Source organism: Sus scrofa, chromosome 8, assembly GCF_054392235.1.
Source record: "Sus scrofa isolate SSC_HxYL_T2T_F1_AM1 chromosome 8, Sscrofa_HxYL_maternal_Yorkshire_Landrace_v2.0, whole genome shotgun sequence".
NCBI lineage: Eukaryota > Metazoa > Chordata > Mammalia > Artiodactyla > Suidae > Sus > Sus scrofa.
Genome location: NC_139390.1, coordinates 79,682,035 through 79,698,837, shown reverse-complemented (window position 1 = coordinate 79,698,837; position 16,803 = coordinate 79,682,035). Strand labels below are relative to the sequence as shown.

The 16,803-nt window shown below is 35.7% G+C and overlaps 1 protein-coding gene across 5 annotated transcripts in view; it reads left to right on the top strand.

Moving 5' to 3' along the window:
* CNOT6L (CCR4-NOT transcription complex subunit 6 like) overlaps positions 1-16,803 on the top strand; it is a 113,570-nt gene that overhangs the window by 32,251 nt on the left and 64,516 nt on the right. For all 5 annotated transcript variants that reach the window (XM_021100613.2, XM_021100606.2, XM_021100607.2 and 2 more), the window contains exons 2-4: positions 10,156-10,277; positions 12,436-12,622; positions 14,575-14,660. In XM_021100613.2, the coding sequence (XP_020956272.1) occupies positions 10,166-10,277; positions 12,436-12,622; positions 14,575-14,660 (385 nt within the window). In that variant the 5' untranslated portion in view covers positions 10,156-10,165. The remainder of the gene's footprint in view (positions 1-10,155; positions 10,278-12,435; positions 12,623-14,574; positions 14,661-16,803) is intronic.

The window sequence follows — 16,803 nt, the reverse complement described above, 5'->3', positions numbered from 1 at the left end:
TACACTTTGTGTGTATGATGAGAACTTTTAAGAACTCTTTGCAACTTTCAAATATATAGTATAGTATTAATAACTGTGGTTACCATGTTGTGCATTACTTAATTGTTTTGTAACTGGAAGTTTCTACGTTTTGACTCACTTCACCCATTCTGGCAGCTACCAATCTGTTCTCTCAATCTATGAGTATGTTTTTTTTGTTTTTTGGATTCTACATACAAGTGAGATCATACAGTATTTGCACTTAGTTCACTTAGCATAATGTCTTCAAGGTCCACTTGCAAATAACAGGATTTCTTGTTTTTTGAATGGCCAAATAATATTTGATTGTTTGTTTTGTGAGTGTGTGTGTGTGTATGTGTGTGTATGTGTATAACATCTTCATTCATTCTTCTGTTGTTGGGCACATAGGTTGTTTCTATGTCTTGGCTGTTGTAAATAATGTTGCAGTGAACATGAGGGTACAGATATCTTTTTTTTTTTTTTTTTTTGTCTTTTTGCCATTTCTTGGGCCGCTCCCGTGGCATATGGAGGTTCCCAGGCTAGGGGTCTAATCGGAGCAGTAGCTGCCAGCCTACGCCAGAGCCATAGCAACGCAGGATCCGAGCCGCATCTGCGACCTGCACCACAGCTCACGGCAACGCCGGATCCTTAACCCATTGAGCAAGGCCAGGGACCGAACCTGCAACCTCATGATTCCTGTCGGATTCGTTAACCACTGCACCACGACAGGAACTCCCAGATATCTTTTTTAGATAATGATTTTGCTTTTTTGGGATAAAACCCAGAAGTAGAATTGCTTGATCATCTGGTAGTTACCTTTTTAATTTTTTGAGAACCTCCTTACTGTTGTCTGTAGTGGCTGTACCAGTTTATATTCCTGCTAATAGTTGAGGGGGGGGGGGGTTCCCTTTTCTCCACTTCCTCACCATTTATCTGTTGTCTTTTTGATAATAGCCACTTTAACAGGTGTAAGTTGATAGTCCACTGTGGTTTTGATTTTCATTTGCCTGATGACTAGGGATGTTGAGCCCCTTTTCACGTACCTCTTTGCCATCTGTATATCTTCTTTGGAAAAGTATCTATTGAGAGCCTTTGCCCATTTTTAAATTGGATTTTTTTTTGTTATCGTGCTGAATGAGTTCTTTATATAATTTGAATACTAATCCCTTATTAGAGATATGATTTGCAAATATTTATATCAACAAAATGAAAAGCAAACCTTGTCTACAACCTATACCACAGTTCATGGCAATACTGGATCCCTGACGCACTGAGCAAGGCCAGAGATCAAACCCAAATCCTTATGGATGCTAGACAGATTTGTTTTCGCTGTGCTACAGTAGGAACTCCTGAAACACTATAGATTTTTATGTATTGATTTTGTGTCCTGTAACTTTACTGAATTCATGTATTCTCACAGTTTTTTGGTAGAGTCCTTTGGGATTTCTGTATATAATATGTTATCTACAAACAGTTTTACTTTCTTTCTGATTTATTTCTTTTTCTATTTATTTCTGTTTATTTCTTTTTCTTGCCTAATTGCTCTGTGACTTCCAGTATCATGTTGAATGAAAGTGGCAAGAATGTTGGCATTCTTGTCTTGTTCCTAATCTTAGAGGAAAAGCTTTCAGGTTTTCACCATTGAGTATGATGTCTGCTCTGGGTTTGTCACACATGGCCTTTAGTGTGTTGGAGTTTATTGTATATAGCATTTTAAGTATGGCATCTTTACTTTTTTTTTTTTTTTAGGGCCACACCTGTAGCATATGGAAATTTCCAGGCTAGGGGTCCAATTGTAGCTGCAAGCTGCTAGCCTACACCACAGCTCATGGCAGACCTGAGCTACATCTGTGACCTATATATCACAGCTCATGGCAACGCCGGATCCTTTAACCCATTGAGTGAGGCCAGGGATCGAACCTGCATCCTCATGGCTACTAGTCGGATTCTTAACCTCCTGAGCCACAATGGGACTTTTAGTTTAGCATAATGCATTTGGCATTCATTCATGGTGTGGGTCAGTAATTCAGTCCTTTCTTTTTCTTGCTGAGTAGTATTTCATTGTATGTTGTACCATAGTTTGTCAGTTGAAGGACATTTGGATTGTTTCCAGTTTGGGGTGGTTATAAATGAACTAGTCGAAAACATTTATGTTGGGATTTTTGTGTGAACATAAGTTTTAATTTTACTTGGGAAAATACCTAGGGATTGAATTGAGTTCTGTAAGTGTATGTTTAACTTTATGAGAAGCTACCAAACCGTTTTCTGAAGTGGCAGTACCGCTGTGCTTTGCCACCAGTAAAATATGTGTGTGTGTTTATATACAAATATGTGTGTATTTGTATAGAAATACATGTATATTTGTAAATAATACACCCAGGGATGTGAGAGAGAGAGAGAGAGAGTGTGTGTGTGTGTGTGTGTGTGTGTGTGTGTGTGTGTGTATGGCTTTCTTGTCATTCCTAACTTTTGTAAACTTTCAGTGTACTCATTCTAATAGATGTGTAATGATAGCTATCTCATTGTGATTTTAGGTTGCATTTCCCTGCTGCTTAATATTGACCATCTTTACATGGGCTTATTTTCTATCTGTATATTTTCTTTGGTGAAGTGTCTGTTAAAATCTTCTGCTACTTTTTAATTAGACTTTCTTATGATTTTGAGAGTTCTTTAAATATTCTGGAGTACTTTTTCAGATAAGTGTTTTGCAAATATTCTCAATTACTGGGCATGTCTTTTCATTCATCTTTCAGAGGGCAGATGTTTAACTATTCAAGAAATAGAGTTTATTGGTATTTTTCTTTTGTGGATAATGCTTTTTTTTTTGTTTTTTTTTTTCCTAATAATATTTGCCTAATCCAAAGATTTTTCTCTTTTTTTTTGTATAAGTTTTATAGGTGTTGATTTTACATTTAAACTTATGATCCTTAAAAGTTAATTTTGTTCATGGTTGAAGACGTGGGTTGATGCATATTTAAAAATTTTTGCATGTGGATGCCCACTTGTTCTAAAACCACTTGTTTAAAAATCTGTCCTTTCTCTATTGAATTACTTTCACACTTCTGTGGAAAATCTGTTGATGGTATATGTGTGGGTCTATTTCTAGTTTCTCAGTTCTATTTCTTTGAACTATTTTGCCTGTCTTTTCATTAGTACCAAACTGTCTGGATTATCATTGCTTCCTAGGAAGGCTTGACATCAGATGGTGGGAAAATCCAAGTATATATTTCTTTTTCAAAGGTGTTTTGGCTTTTCTTGATCCTTCCATATAAATTTTAGAATCAGCTTGTTGATTTTTTACCTGGGAAAATATTCTAGAGAAGAGATGAAAGATGACTTAAGCTATGAAGAAAGGATAGTGATATGACACTACTGAAAGAGATACGAATATATATACCAGAAGAAGTAGAAAACACAGGCTACACCAAAAAAGTGGATAGCTGGGGTTTGGGAGAGGAACTCATAGTCCTGGAAAAATTGATGTTGAAAATTTTAATCCAGTCTAATCATCTTCCATTTTCTGTAAGATCATAAGATTGTTATTCAATATCTTTAGATAAGTGTGAGGCATTAAATGTAAGAAGCATTAAAGCATAGTGATTGTTAGATATAGATTAAGTCCTAATTTGAAATGATAGGACTTGAATCATAAACTTTGGTTGTCTTAATTGATTGCTAGTTGAACAAAATGAAACTTGTCTAATAGTAACATTATTTTGGAATTTTGAAATGCTTTGTAGATTTGTAATTCTAGGTTTTTCCTTTTAGTATTTATTTATATTTTATGTTGCTGCTGCTTTTTTTTTTTTTTTTTCCTGGTATCCCACATGTGGGAGGAGAAAATTTCTCGATGTGCAGAAAAGGAGTTATAGTCTTACTCTGTTTCCCCTCTCTCCCCCCCCCACCCCCCATGATACTTTACTGACAAGTAGATTTTGCCCTTACCCTTTTATAGAGTCAGAAGTTATCTTTCTGGATTACCTTAAAGTTGTCTTCGGATTACCTTTAGAAAGAAGTATAACAGTTATTACAGTTATCTCATTTTCATCCAGGGGCTTTATTGTTACATTTACCTATGCATTTTTTGTTAGATAACTGGATATGAAGGAGATCCCTAAGAATAAACTGACTGGAAATAAAACATATTGAATCCAAGTATTTCTAAAGATCAGCAGAATCCTTGGTATTCCCATTTTCTGATTATTTGGTTTGCCAGTAAGGGTCATAGAAAAATATGATCACTGTGTTAGGAAACCATTTGCTATCATCATCTCAAGTTAAATGTACTGAAACATGCTTATCCTTGTTATCTTTAGTCTCATTCCCCACTAATAGGCAATTTAAAACTTACCATTCTTGTTCTGGGAGTGCTACTCTCTCTACCTGTCCTTCATCATTCTATAGGTTATCTTTTCTTTTTTTTTTTTTTTTTTGCCCTTTCTTGGGCCGCTCCCGTGGCATATGGAGGTTCCCAGGTTAGGGGTCAAATTGGAGCTGTTGCTGCTTGCTGGCCTATACCACAGCCACAGCAATGCCAGGTCTGAGCCGTGTCTGCAACCTACACCACAGCTCACGGCAATGCCAGATCCTTAACCCACTGAGCAAGGCCAGGGATCGAACCTGCAACCTCATGGTTCCTAGTCGGAGTCATTAACCACTGAGCCACGACGGGAACTCCTAGGTTATGTATTATTCATTACTCTCATCCTTTGTGATAAGGACCTTTTATTTTCCCCTTAGCTATGTGTTTCAGCATGGTGGCAGTTGGGAGCAATGTACTACCTGATGAGGGGAAAAAAAGGTAGCAATAAGAAGAAGTGCTAAATTCTTTATAGCATTATTTGAAAGTATTTTATAACTTTATTTTTCAGGTAGTGCCATGAAAATGTTGTAAGCTACATGAAGACAAAGATTACTGTTCATCTTGTTCATCATTGAAGTCTTAATGCTTGGCATAATATGGGATAGCAGTAGGCCTGTAGTATTTGTTGAATGTTAAACTGATCAGAAACATGAAATTCCAAACGTCTGAAGGTTATTTTTTTCATCAGTGACTTTATTATTGTAAAACATGGATTTTGTTTTTTGTTTTGTTTTTGTTAGAATGGTGACAGACTGGGAGATACCATGAAAACTTTGGATTCTGTCTGAATGTTTACATTATTATCATGTACAGACTTGAGTTGAATGTCGTTGAAGATAAATGCCATCCAGAGGCTTTTAGGGTGGAAGAGGAGTGCAAATGTGGAGGAAATTGTTATTTACCTCAGGGTGTCCTCTAAGCTCTTGTGATTGCCATCAGTTTTTATTTATATGAATCTAGTATGTGCAGTGTGATTTACTCAGTGCTATTTTTATGACACTGTGGAATATTTATGGAAGTTATAAATTTTTTATGACTGTTGTAATGATTAATAGTTGTATATAGTTAATGATTAATAGTTGTGTATAGTTAAAAATAGGTATTGATGAAGAAATAGAAAATTGAGAAGTAGTGCACTGTAAGTTATTTATTTCTCTGAAAGGAAAATGGTCTTAATGATTAAGACCAGATGGGAAGGATAAATGTTAGTCAAGGTGGGTGTTCAAAAAATAGCAAATGTGTTGCATAAGCTTTGGAAATAAATGCCAATAGAAGACAAATGTACCTGAGAATATGTAAAATGTAATAAGTCAGTGACATCTTCTTTTAACATGTAAAGCAGGAATGCCTAGTAGAGGCTTAATTTTGTCTTCTTTCAACTTTGGGAACTCTGCATCTATGCCTAAAATTGTAAACAAGCTACTGTTGAGATGAACACTTAATATTTCTAAAGAAATAAGTCATGTTTACTGGTTTGTACCTTAGGGTTGGACTCACTGAGTCGCAAGTCTCTGGTTCATTATGAAGCACTCTTTGGCTGTAGCGTTCTTTCTTTCTTATTCTAAATCCTAAGTGAAATAGTATTAATTGCGTTGAACTATAGACTGATACATAATGACCTTAAATTTAGAGAAGGTAGTGGGAGGGAAGCTGTGATTTAAGGAGCTACTTCTTTATATGCACTATAAGGAGTTACTTCTTTATATGCACTATAGAGCCTGCTGTTTTTTAAAAATAAGCTGTTTCAGATGACCAGAATTAACAGAAGTTTAGTTCTGGCCTTTAACAGTTTGCTGTGAATGTGGTTTTGATCATTATTATTATTTTTTTCTTTTCCGGGATGGGGCAGGGGGAATTATGCTGCGTTGTTTTCCTAGCCCTGGATAGAAAACCTTGGGATTCCCTAGCAAGAGTATATTTGAGAGTATTTCATATATATTTTGCAACATACTGTTCATTGAACAACATGTTCATAGGTATCTTGTGTTTTATTAAAGTTTTGGAAACTCCTGAAATTTTTTTTTAGGGGAGAGTAACCCTAGTGTTACATACAATGTTGCTTAGATATTTGAAAAAAAAAAAAAGAACGCATTTTCCATGAAGTTAATATTTTACAAATGGAAGACTGAGAAATAAACTAGTGAAAATCTTCACTGTGTGTAGTGATTAATCATCCTTTGGTGATGGAAATTGATTTGTTTACTTTCAGGATAGTTCATGTGGGAACTGAGAAGTAGGAAATAATCAGGTTCTTTGTCCAGCACTGATGGTTACTTTCAGAAGTTTTGCGCTAGAGTCTGAGAGAGTTACGTTGGTGATAAACTGAGATTCAAGGACTAGAGGAGAGTGTATGGCAAGGTTCAAAGAAACTTAGGTGGTTAGTATTTGGGGATGTATGCGGAGTGTTTTTACAGTGTTGAAATGAAGTTGAAGACTGGAAGTTTAAAAGGCTGGTTGTGAAGGGGCTTTTATTTTGTTATATGATTAGGATCCTCAGTATAAATTAGGTTGATGTAATGGGGAGATCCTTTGGGAACTGATGTAAGATGTTGCAGAAATTAGAAACTCTTTGAAAAAACCGATTCAAAAACCTGCCTCTTCACTAATTTGAAAAAGAAGATAGGAAAAGGAATTAGCTGCTAGGCTTTACAACATAAAACATTTCTCTTTCTTGGATGAAAAGTGTTCATCCAGTTTTTAAGTCTTCAATTGACCCTGTATATAGGTTATTGGGAATGCACATTATCAGTGTCACATTTAGAGATTGAAATTACATTTGAATTATTTTTTATATGTTCTTTTGAAATATATTTTTGTGGTATATCTCCAAGGCGGAAAGTTGATGCTGAGGAACTGAGAGGGAAAATAAAGCTGAATAGAAGGAATCAATAATACCAGCTTCCTAAATGTGAGCTAAGTTTTTACTGTTTGGGACAGTAGTGATCACCAGAATTATAGATCCTACTAAATTACTTAGTTAATGCAAATGAAAAATGTTTTAACTTCCATTGACTGTCTAAATTTAGATTCATTTAGAAGAATTAAGTGACATATTTTTATTGACTTCCAAATCAAATCTGAAAGATACCTCTAACTTCTAGTAACCAGTATTAATGTTAATTTGGTTTTTAAATATTAGAGACTTTGGTAAATATTTTATGGATCTGTATTTGCAGGATACACATATTATTTTTTTGCTATGCCTGTGGCATGCAGAAGTTCCCCAGGCCAGGGATTCAACCTGTGTCACAGCAGTGACCTGAGCCACTGCATCGATAGCCCCAGATCCTTAACCACAAGGCTACCAGGGAAATCTCAGATTTTATAAATTGTAATGGACTTACAAAAGTGGAAACCTGTGAAAAAAATTTTTAAACAAAGAAATACAGTTCTTATCTAGTGGCTATTTCAGAGATTAGCATTAGGAAGCCGGGAGAGATGATGAGTATTATCTCTTATCTAGATTTTTTAAATATTTAGGGAAATTGAACATGTGGATTAATGACTATTCCATGAAATTAACTTTTAGAAGAGCATTGACTATTAATTGGGAAAGGTGGGAAGAAAAGGGTAGTTTTTAGGATGATAAAGTGTGTGTTCATCATACAAATACATAATAAGTGCCTACTATGTGGTAGGAACTGTACAGAGATGTAGAAAGGATATGCCTCCACACAGAAACAACTCATTGTCCCTTTAAGTAACACACCATCTACTGGGATCCATCATTAAAACAGCCAAATTAAGTTGATCTCCGTTCTGTGTTTTATAAAAATGATTTAAAATTAATGAAACATATACTTTAATATAAAATTTAAAAAACTGTACAGCAGCAGTTGGCACAGCATTGTAAATCAACTATATATTTTTTGTCTTCTTAGGGCCTCATCTGTGGCATATGGTAGTTCCAAAGCTAGGGGTTGAATCAGAGCTGTAGACCCCGGTCTACACCATGGCCACAGCAATGCTAGTTCAGAGCCGAGTCTGTGACCTACATTTGCGGCAATGCCAGATCCTTAACCCACTGGACTAGACCAGGGATCAAACCCACATTTTCTTGGATACTAGTCAGGTTCTTAACCTGCTGAGCCACAACGAAACTCCCAACTATACTTTAATAAAAAAGTAAAAATGAATGAAACATACATTTTTGCAGACTTCATAGTCTTTGTTTTTTTACCCATCCTCATTGTAGGTGATGAATTTGTGGCATGTCTTTGAATCTGGATCTATTTGATTTGATTTTGCTTCAGCTTGTGCTTTTGTAGTCTTATTTTAGTATGCAGGAGTACCCGCAGAGACACATGTGCCTTATGGTGCATGTGTGAAAACCTTGTTATCTAAATTATATTCTGAAGTACCCATGGTTCCTTAGTCGGATTCGTTTCCACTGCACCATGATGGGAACTCCTAGCTTTGATTTCTTGGAACATGATTTTCCTTTATTGTTATATGTAACAAATTCCAATTTTTCTTTGTTCTTATATCACTTTCAGATCATCTGAAAGTAACTTGTCTGTTGAGATAGAGGTTGTAAACTCTATTTGGAAACACTCGTTGTTTTAGACACTTGGTTTCGGTGTGTGTATGTGTATGTCTTTGTTAAAATATGTGTGAAGAACGTACTGTAAATACTATGGGGTGATTTACTGATAACATGAAGGAGTTTGATTAGGTTCAGGACTTTGTAATTTGCTATTTTTGTTAGATCTGAACTGGGTTTCATTTTCTGCCAGTTACCAAGCAGTAAGTAATTCTTGTATTAGACCTCTTGAAGGATAACTTTTAGGATCATTTGTCATATGATTCATACATTGCACACTTGAAGAGTTTTATGTCTATTTGGTCATCATTGATGATTGTTCAGTGATTATTTTGTCAGGTACATGAAGAAAACTGTATAGTATTAGTTTCAGTTAGGATGGGCAGGAAACTCATCATCCAAGTAGGACACTTTTGAAAGTGAAAAAAGCGATATTAATAATTACCTAAGAACAACAGATATAAACCAAGACTGGCTGATGCAAACCAAGATACATGATCATCTTAATTAGGGTGTTTTCGATTGCAAGTAACAGTAAACACAACTCAAGCTGGTAGTTTAAAAACGAGCAAAGTAGATTGTATCCAAAAAGCCCAGTGTTTGAGAGTGCTACCAATATGGTTTGGGGTGGACTTTGGCTTTATTTCTCTATTTTCTAGTCTCTGACCTCTATGGCTGGCTTCCTTTATAGTTGTTGGATGGTTGCCAACTGCAGTTGGGGCTATATTCTTCTTCATTTATGACCAGCAGGAAAGAAAAGCCTGCTCCTTCCATAAACATAGAGTGAGCCTTAAGCCTAGTGATTACTAGATATTTCTGAATTCATCTGTGACAAGGGGAATGTCATGTGCTGATTGTCTTAGATATGGTGCAATCTGAGTATCACTGAGGTAAGGCGGATAGGGTTACCCTGATTCTCTTAGACTAATCACAGGCTATTTAGGAAACTCATTTAGGGTCAGTTTATCTTGGAAAGGAAGGCAGCTACATAAAGGGGAAGGAGTGCAGTGGATATTTGGGAAGCAACCACCATTGTTTATCACGAAGCCCCTGCTTCTTTGCATTTTCCCTCAGGCATCTTTACTGAGTTCCTGCAATAGATGTGTTTTCCTTATGTGTTTTCCTTCTAGTGAGAATTTAGCAGTAGCCTGGCAAGGGGGGAGAAAAAGAAAAACTTACCATTCAGTTTTTCTCTCTCTTTTTCTTTAAGACTGTAATTATATTTGATTCTCTTTTTTTTCCCTTACAGACTAATAGGGATGCCAAAGGAAAAATATGATCCTCCAGATCCTCGCAGAATTTATACCATCATGTCAGCAGAGGAGGTAGCCAATGGGAAAAAATCTCACTGGGCAGAATTAGAAATCTCGGGTGAGTGGAATCTGAAACATTTAATCTGGGATGTAATAGCAATAATGAACAAGAGTTGAGTATTTTATTTATTTCTTTGCTATGCATTTTTAGTTAGATGAAACTAATTAAGAAAATACAAGATGCTAATATACTAGTGTTTAACTTATTTTGTCTTTGACTAAGTATCTTTGTCCCCATTCTGTTTTTTTTTTTTGTTTTGTTTTTTTTTTAAGATTAATACTGTAGGCCACAGTTGGCATCTAGAATTGAAGGCATTGGGTATTCAGTTTCTAAGTAAAACTAGGTTCTTTGATATAATTGAACTTGTTTTAGCTATTGCTAAAATTCATAACCCCAGTCTAATATACAAACATCAGAAGGAGATTCTACAGAATTCCTAGGTGGTAATCCTCAAAATTGTCAAGGTCATGAAAAACAAGACTCAGAAACTGTCAGAGTGGAGAGGAGACCAAGGAGACATGATATCTGAATGCAGAATGGTATCTTGAATTGAATTTTGGAACAAAAAGGTGTAAAAACTAGTGAAATTCAGATACAGTCTATAAATTAGTTTATGCTAAATACCAATCTTGGTTTCCTAGTTTTGACAGATGTACCATGGTAACGTAAGAAGCTAATTTTCGGGGGAAGTGGATGAGGGGTATACAGGAACTATATAAAATAATACAGTTACTTACAGATAATTACCAAGATAGGTAATTTTTATGTAAATCTAAAATTATTACAAAGTTAATAGTTTATTAAAAATTAAATATAAATATAGTTTTCCTTTTGGATTGATTCAGTACAGATCATATATAGAATGTAGTTTCTTCTCCAGTAGGCTTTCATTTGGAAGAGGTAAGCCCACATTATCATATTAAAAGCAAGAATTATCTTTACCTTTAGTTGAAAGGTAACTGGGTGGATAGGTGATTGGTAATAGAAAGAAATGAATATGCTTAGGAGTGGTTGTGTGCACCAAGAATGCTTAGCAGCAGTCTTGGCCTCTACTCACTAGAAGCCAGGTAGCACCCCTCTGGTTTTGACAACCAAAAATGCCTCCTGACTGCCAAAGTTCCTTGAGGAGCAGTATCATCTCTGGTTGAGAACCACTCAATTAAACCCAGGGTAAAACGAAAGCAAGTTTCTTTTTTACTAGAGTCTCTTTTCACTTGAAAACTTTGTTTCCTATTAAAACGCAAAATCCTAGTTGGCACTTCAAGCCTGATTATAGACAGCATGAAAGAACCCTGGACAGAAGATCTAAGTTTGAGTCTACTACTTGACAGCCATATGAAAAATAGCATTTCCCTTTTGAGATTTTTTTTTTGTTGCCATCTTTACCTTCCACTGTTCTCTTAATCAAAACCTGTTCTTCAGAAATTTAAAAGTCTGTTAATATAAGTTTTAGTATTAAGATATTATCACGTTTTACAGAATCTGAAGCTATGTGATTTGCTTAGGCTTATATGGCTAATAAATGGTAAAAATCAGAACTCCATACCAAGTCTTTTGATTTTTTTTCCAGTGTATGTTTTACCATGACTGTCAGATGCTGACTAATTGGTAAAGCTTAATGAGTGACCATTTCCTTGAGTATGTTGTACTTAATGCAAAATCCTAAACCATCTATTATTAATCTATAATTGAAACATGAGGGAGCTGGAAAAGATGCCTCCTCAGGGTAAAATGGTTTGCCTGGTGGCTAATCTAAGGTTATTTCTAAATCACAGCAGTTACTCTTGCCAATTTCAAGTGTGTAGACTAATCCAGGCCCTAGATAGGGGTAAACCTTGCACTCTTAGTTTTCTTGAAGTATGTGAGAAGTACTTTTGTTAGGACTATGACTTAAAAAAAAATCAGGGCTGTTGTGCTACAAAAGCTCAATGCAGCCCTTGAAACCATATGATCACCCTGCCTCCAAGGTTCTCCTCATTATGCCACATCTCATTTAATACTTGGAAGATTCATGAGACAGAATGGTTGTCAGGTGAAAGTGATGGGAAATTAAAGAAGGGGCCAGGTGTGTTTGTAAGTAATCAAATAGCATTAAATATAAAATTCAAATGACAGAGTCAAAGTATCTGTATGTATTTGCAGGCTTTTTGCCTACTTTTTAGTCCGGTCTTTGCTTGGGGCCTGGAGTGTAATACACCAATATTTTGCCTTTTAGGTAGAGTGCGGAGCTTAAGTACATCACTTTGGTCATTGACACACTTGACAGCGCTGCATCTAAATGACAATTACCTTAGTCGCATTCCACCTGATATTGCCAAGCTTCATAATCTGGTTTACCTGGATCTGTCATCCAATAAACTCAGAAGTTTACCAGCAGAACTAGGAAACATGGTGTCTCTCAGGTGAGGAAGTGTAAATGTGATTCGCTATATAAAATTCTAAATTTACTGAGTAAGAATATTATGGGAGGTTAATTATCTTCTAATAGGAATTCCATATGTATGCAAAGAAATGCACAGTGCTTGAGTTGGCTTCCCATGGAACATTTCCTTTTTTTTTTTTTTTTTTTTTTGTCTTTTGTCTTTTTGTTGTTGTTGCTATTTCTTGGGCCGCTCCTGCGGCATATGGAGGTTCCCAGTCTAGGGGTCGAATTGGAGCTGTAGCCTCCAGCCTACACCAGAGCCACAGCAACGCGGGATCTGAGCCGCGTCTGCAACCTACACCACAGCTCACGGCAACGCCGGATCGTTAACCCACTGAGCAAGGGCAGGGACCGAACCCTCAACCTCATGGTTCCTAGTCGGATTCGTTAACCACTGCGCCACGATGGGAACTCCTTTTTTTTTTTTCTTTTTTTTTTTTTTTTTTTTGTCTTTTTGTCCATGGAACATTTCTTTCCTTTAAATTTGGAGGTTTCTAGGTAGAAATGTGCTTAAGTATTATCACTTTCTTTTGACAGACCTGAGGTAGGGTATAGCTAAAATACCTAAGCCTCATTTTATTTTTTATTTATTCATTCATTCATTTTGTTTTATTTTTTTGGCTGAGCCTGTGGCATGGAAGTTCCTGGGCTGGATCCTTAACCTGCTGTGGCACAAGGGAACTCTTCAGTCTCACCTTTTTTTTTTTTTTTTTTTGCTTTTTAGGGCTGCACATGTGACATATTGAAGTTCCCAGGCTAGGGGTCAAATCGAAGCTGTAGCTGGCAACCTACACTACAGCCATGGCAACACTGGATCCTTAATCCACTGAGTGAGGCTAGGGATTGAACCCACATCCTCATGGATACTGGTGGGGTTTGTTACTGCTTAGCCATGATGGGAACTCCTAAGTCTCACTTTAGACTCAAGTGACAGAGCTCATCAGATTTTATTGGAACTAGACTCGTCTAGACTAATCAGAAATATTTGAGAAAATATGATTTATTTATAAGTAGAGCTTCTAGAAACATACCTATTTTGTAAGACAAGGTATGCTTATATCTTACAACTCCTTAAAGAAACCTTAACACCTAATAATAAATGGGTTTATTTCTAGTCTTTCAGGATGCTTTTAAGAATTTTTTCATACAAGAAAATTTTATAGGAATCTTGAGACCTTGTATACATGTTCCCAATAAAAATGAGGATTACTTTTCTACTGAGTATCAATTAAGAAATTACTATCACATGTTTAAAATCAAACATTTTAAAATCAATCATTTAAAAGATCTTGTTCTTTACCATCCGCTTACTGTATATTTTTGTTGTTTTTTTATACTTTGTAATCATTTATCTTATACTAGTCATTAATTATCAACAAAGGTTTATTTTTTCTGTAGTCTGCCCCAGATTTTACAATCATATATTAATCTGTGCTATCCTATTATCTGTACTATCCTATGCTTTATTTTTAATGTTTATATTCTGTATCAGTGATTGTTGTATCTTAAAGTGGTTATAGTTGTAATGCTATAAAAATTGATACGGGTAATTGACCACTATAGTTAAATCCTAAAGCTTATTAAAAAATTTATTTTTTCTATGAATGAGAGTAGTTTCAAGGATATCTACTGTCTTTGAATACACAGAGTATCTATCACTCTGATTTGCATCTGGGAGGCATTTTGGGTGAGAGAGAAAAAGGAGTGGATATAGCCTGAGAATGATACCTAATCCCTATACCTTTAACTTTAATCTGTGCTAGAGAATGAGTAAATCGTGGAAGCACTCTTAATAATTGGGACAGTTACAACATTTTTGGATAAATGTGTAGAAATGTGCTTTGAATATTAACATCACTCATGGTATGTTAGAACAACAGTTGTAGGTATTAATAAAGTTTGATGTATTAAACTCAATTTTTTTTAAAACAGGGAATTGCTTTTAAATAACAATCTGTTACGGGTTTTGCCTTATGAACTTGGTCGGCTCTTCCAGCTACAAACTCTAGGTTTGAAAGGTGAGTGATTTTTAAAAAATAACATTAACACTCAGTATTGAGGTTTACTTAGCCTTTTAAAGTCCATTTTGGCTACAGTTGGGTCAGGTTTTAGGATAATTTTGAGAATGTGACTTTAAATTCCTCTTGAAAGAAAAGTGGTTCTTTTGTATCAAACTGAGCTTCAGGATTTCTACAAGCTGCCATCGTTTAAACAAAATTATATAGGGAAATTTTTTTATATATATATTTTACTTTTAATTTTCTGTAAAACTGTAATTTCTTAGAGGAGATATTTTATTTATTTATTTATTTTTTTGTCTTTTTGCTATTTCTTGGGCCGCCCCTGCGGCATATGGAGGTTTCCAGGCTGGGGATCGAATCAGAGCCATAGCCACCGGCCGCCATAGCCACCGGCCTACGCCAGAGCCACAGCAACGCGGGATCCAAGCCGTGTCTGCAACCTACACCACAGCTCACGGCAACGCCGGATCGTTAACCCACTGAGCAAGGGCAGGGACCGAACCCGCAACCTCATGGTTCCTAATCGGATTTGTTAACCACTGCGCCACGACGGGAACTCCTAGAGGAGATATTTTAAATTAACATTTCACTGTAGATTTTTCCCCCCACTTTAAAAAAAAAAAAAAAATGATGTAACATAATAAATTTTAACCTTAGCCAGAATGTCCCATGTCAGGTTTTCAAAGAGTAGATAAGTTAGCATTGACATGTGTTTTTAAGAGGGAAAACATTATAAAAATAGAAATGAACTACACCTAATAAGTGCATCTGTTGTAAGTAAAATGTGTTAATCCAAAATGCATGTTCCTCTGATGGTATCTTCTGTTTGGGGTGAAAAGTCAACTCAAATCTCATAAATGCTGAAATTTGTATATTTTTCTCTTATAGCATAGTGTAGGCAGAGAGGTTGATTTTGAAAAACAATGTGGAGTACTAAATACAGATTTATTGTATTGATTAGGCATTTTCTGTGCTCATGAGGAGTGAATATTTATTACTCAAAGCATTAAAGTATGTTTTATTTAATATGTTTTATTTCCTTTATTCAAAGACTGTAGAGTCACAAGAACATGTTTTGTTTGCATTTGCTTAAATTGAATGTATTATGGAGCATTAAGAAAGAAGCTTGGGGAGTTTCCATCATGGCTCAGTTGGAAACTAACCCGACTAGTACCCATGAAGATGCAGGTTCGATCCCTGGCCTTGCTCAGTGAGTTAAGGAATCCGGTATTTTTGTGAGCTGTGGTGTAGGTCACAGACATGGCTTAGATCCTGCATTGCTGTGGCATAGGCCAGCAGCTACAGGTCCAATTTGACCCCTAGCCTGGGAACTTCTGTATGCCACAGGTGTGGCCCTAAAAAAAAAAAGTAAAAGTAAAATAAAGAAAAAAAGAAAAGCTTGAGTAAGAATGGGAAGATTGCTGACATTATTTGTGAAACTGATGCTTATACTGTTGATCCTTCATGAGTTGGATAGTTGTATGAATGGTCTAAGTTTTAGTTTCTTTGTAGGATTTTGTTGATGGTTTTGGCATGTATGAAGTAGACAGACCAGGATACCTAGATCTAAAATATTTTCTTGAGAGTTAACCCAAGGCATTTGAAGTTTAACTGTTGGGACATTTCACCTTATTCTCTATATGCTGAGTATGATTCTTGTAAATATAGTTGAAACAGCCATCCAGCTAGAGCTGGAGTGGGGGAAGGTCTGTTCCTTTCTCTTACAAATTATGGAATGGTTATCATTTTTATGATCTTAGAATACTCACACTTTCATACTAATTGTAATAAATATATATATATATATATTTTGTCCCCAAGGATAGTGTTTCTTTTAATGTCATTCAGAACAGCTGTTCTCCTCTTCCTAATATTGATGGAGAATATGTTAATGGCGAATGAATAATTTGCTGTTGAACCCAGTTGAACTTGTCCTTTGTACCTTATAACATTCCTGTAAAAGCAAATATTATATATCTTACTGTTCCATAATTCTCTTCCACAGTATCTCATATAGAGACATGTTTCCAGAAAATTTATAAGTATCAACTGTGAATATTCATTTTGAATATCTGTTATCTCTTTAGTTCTTTATTCTGTTTTATTAGTTGTCTAAACTACTGCTTTTGATTCTAGTGTC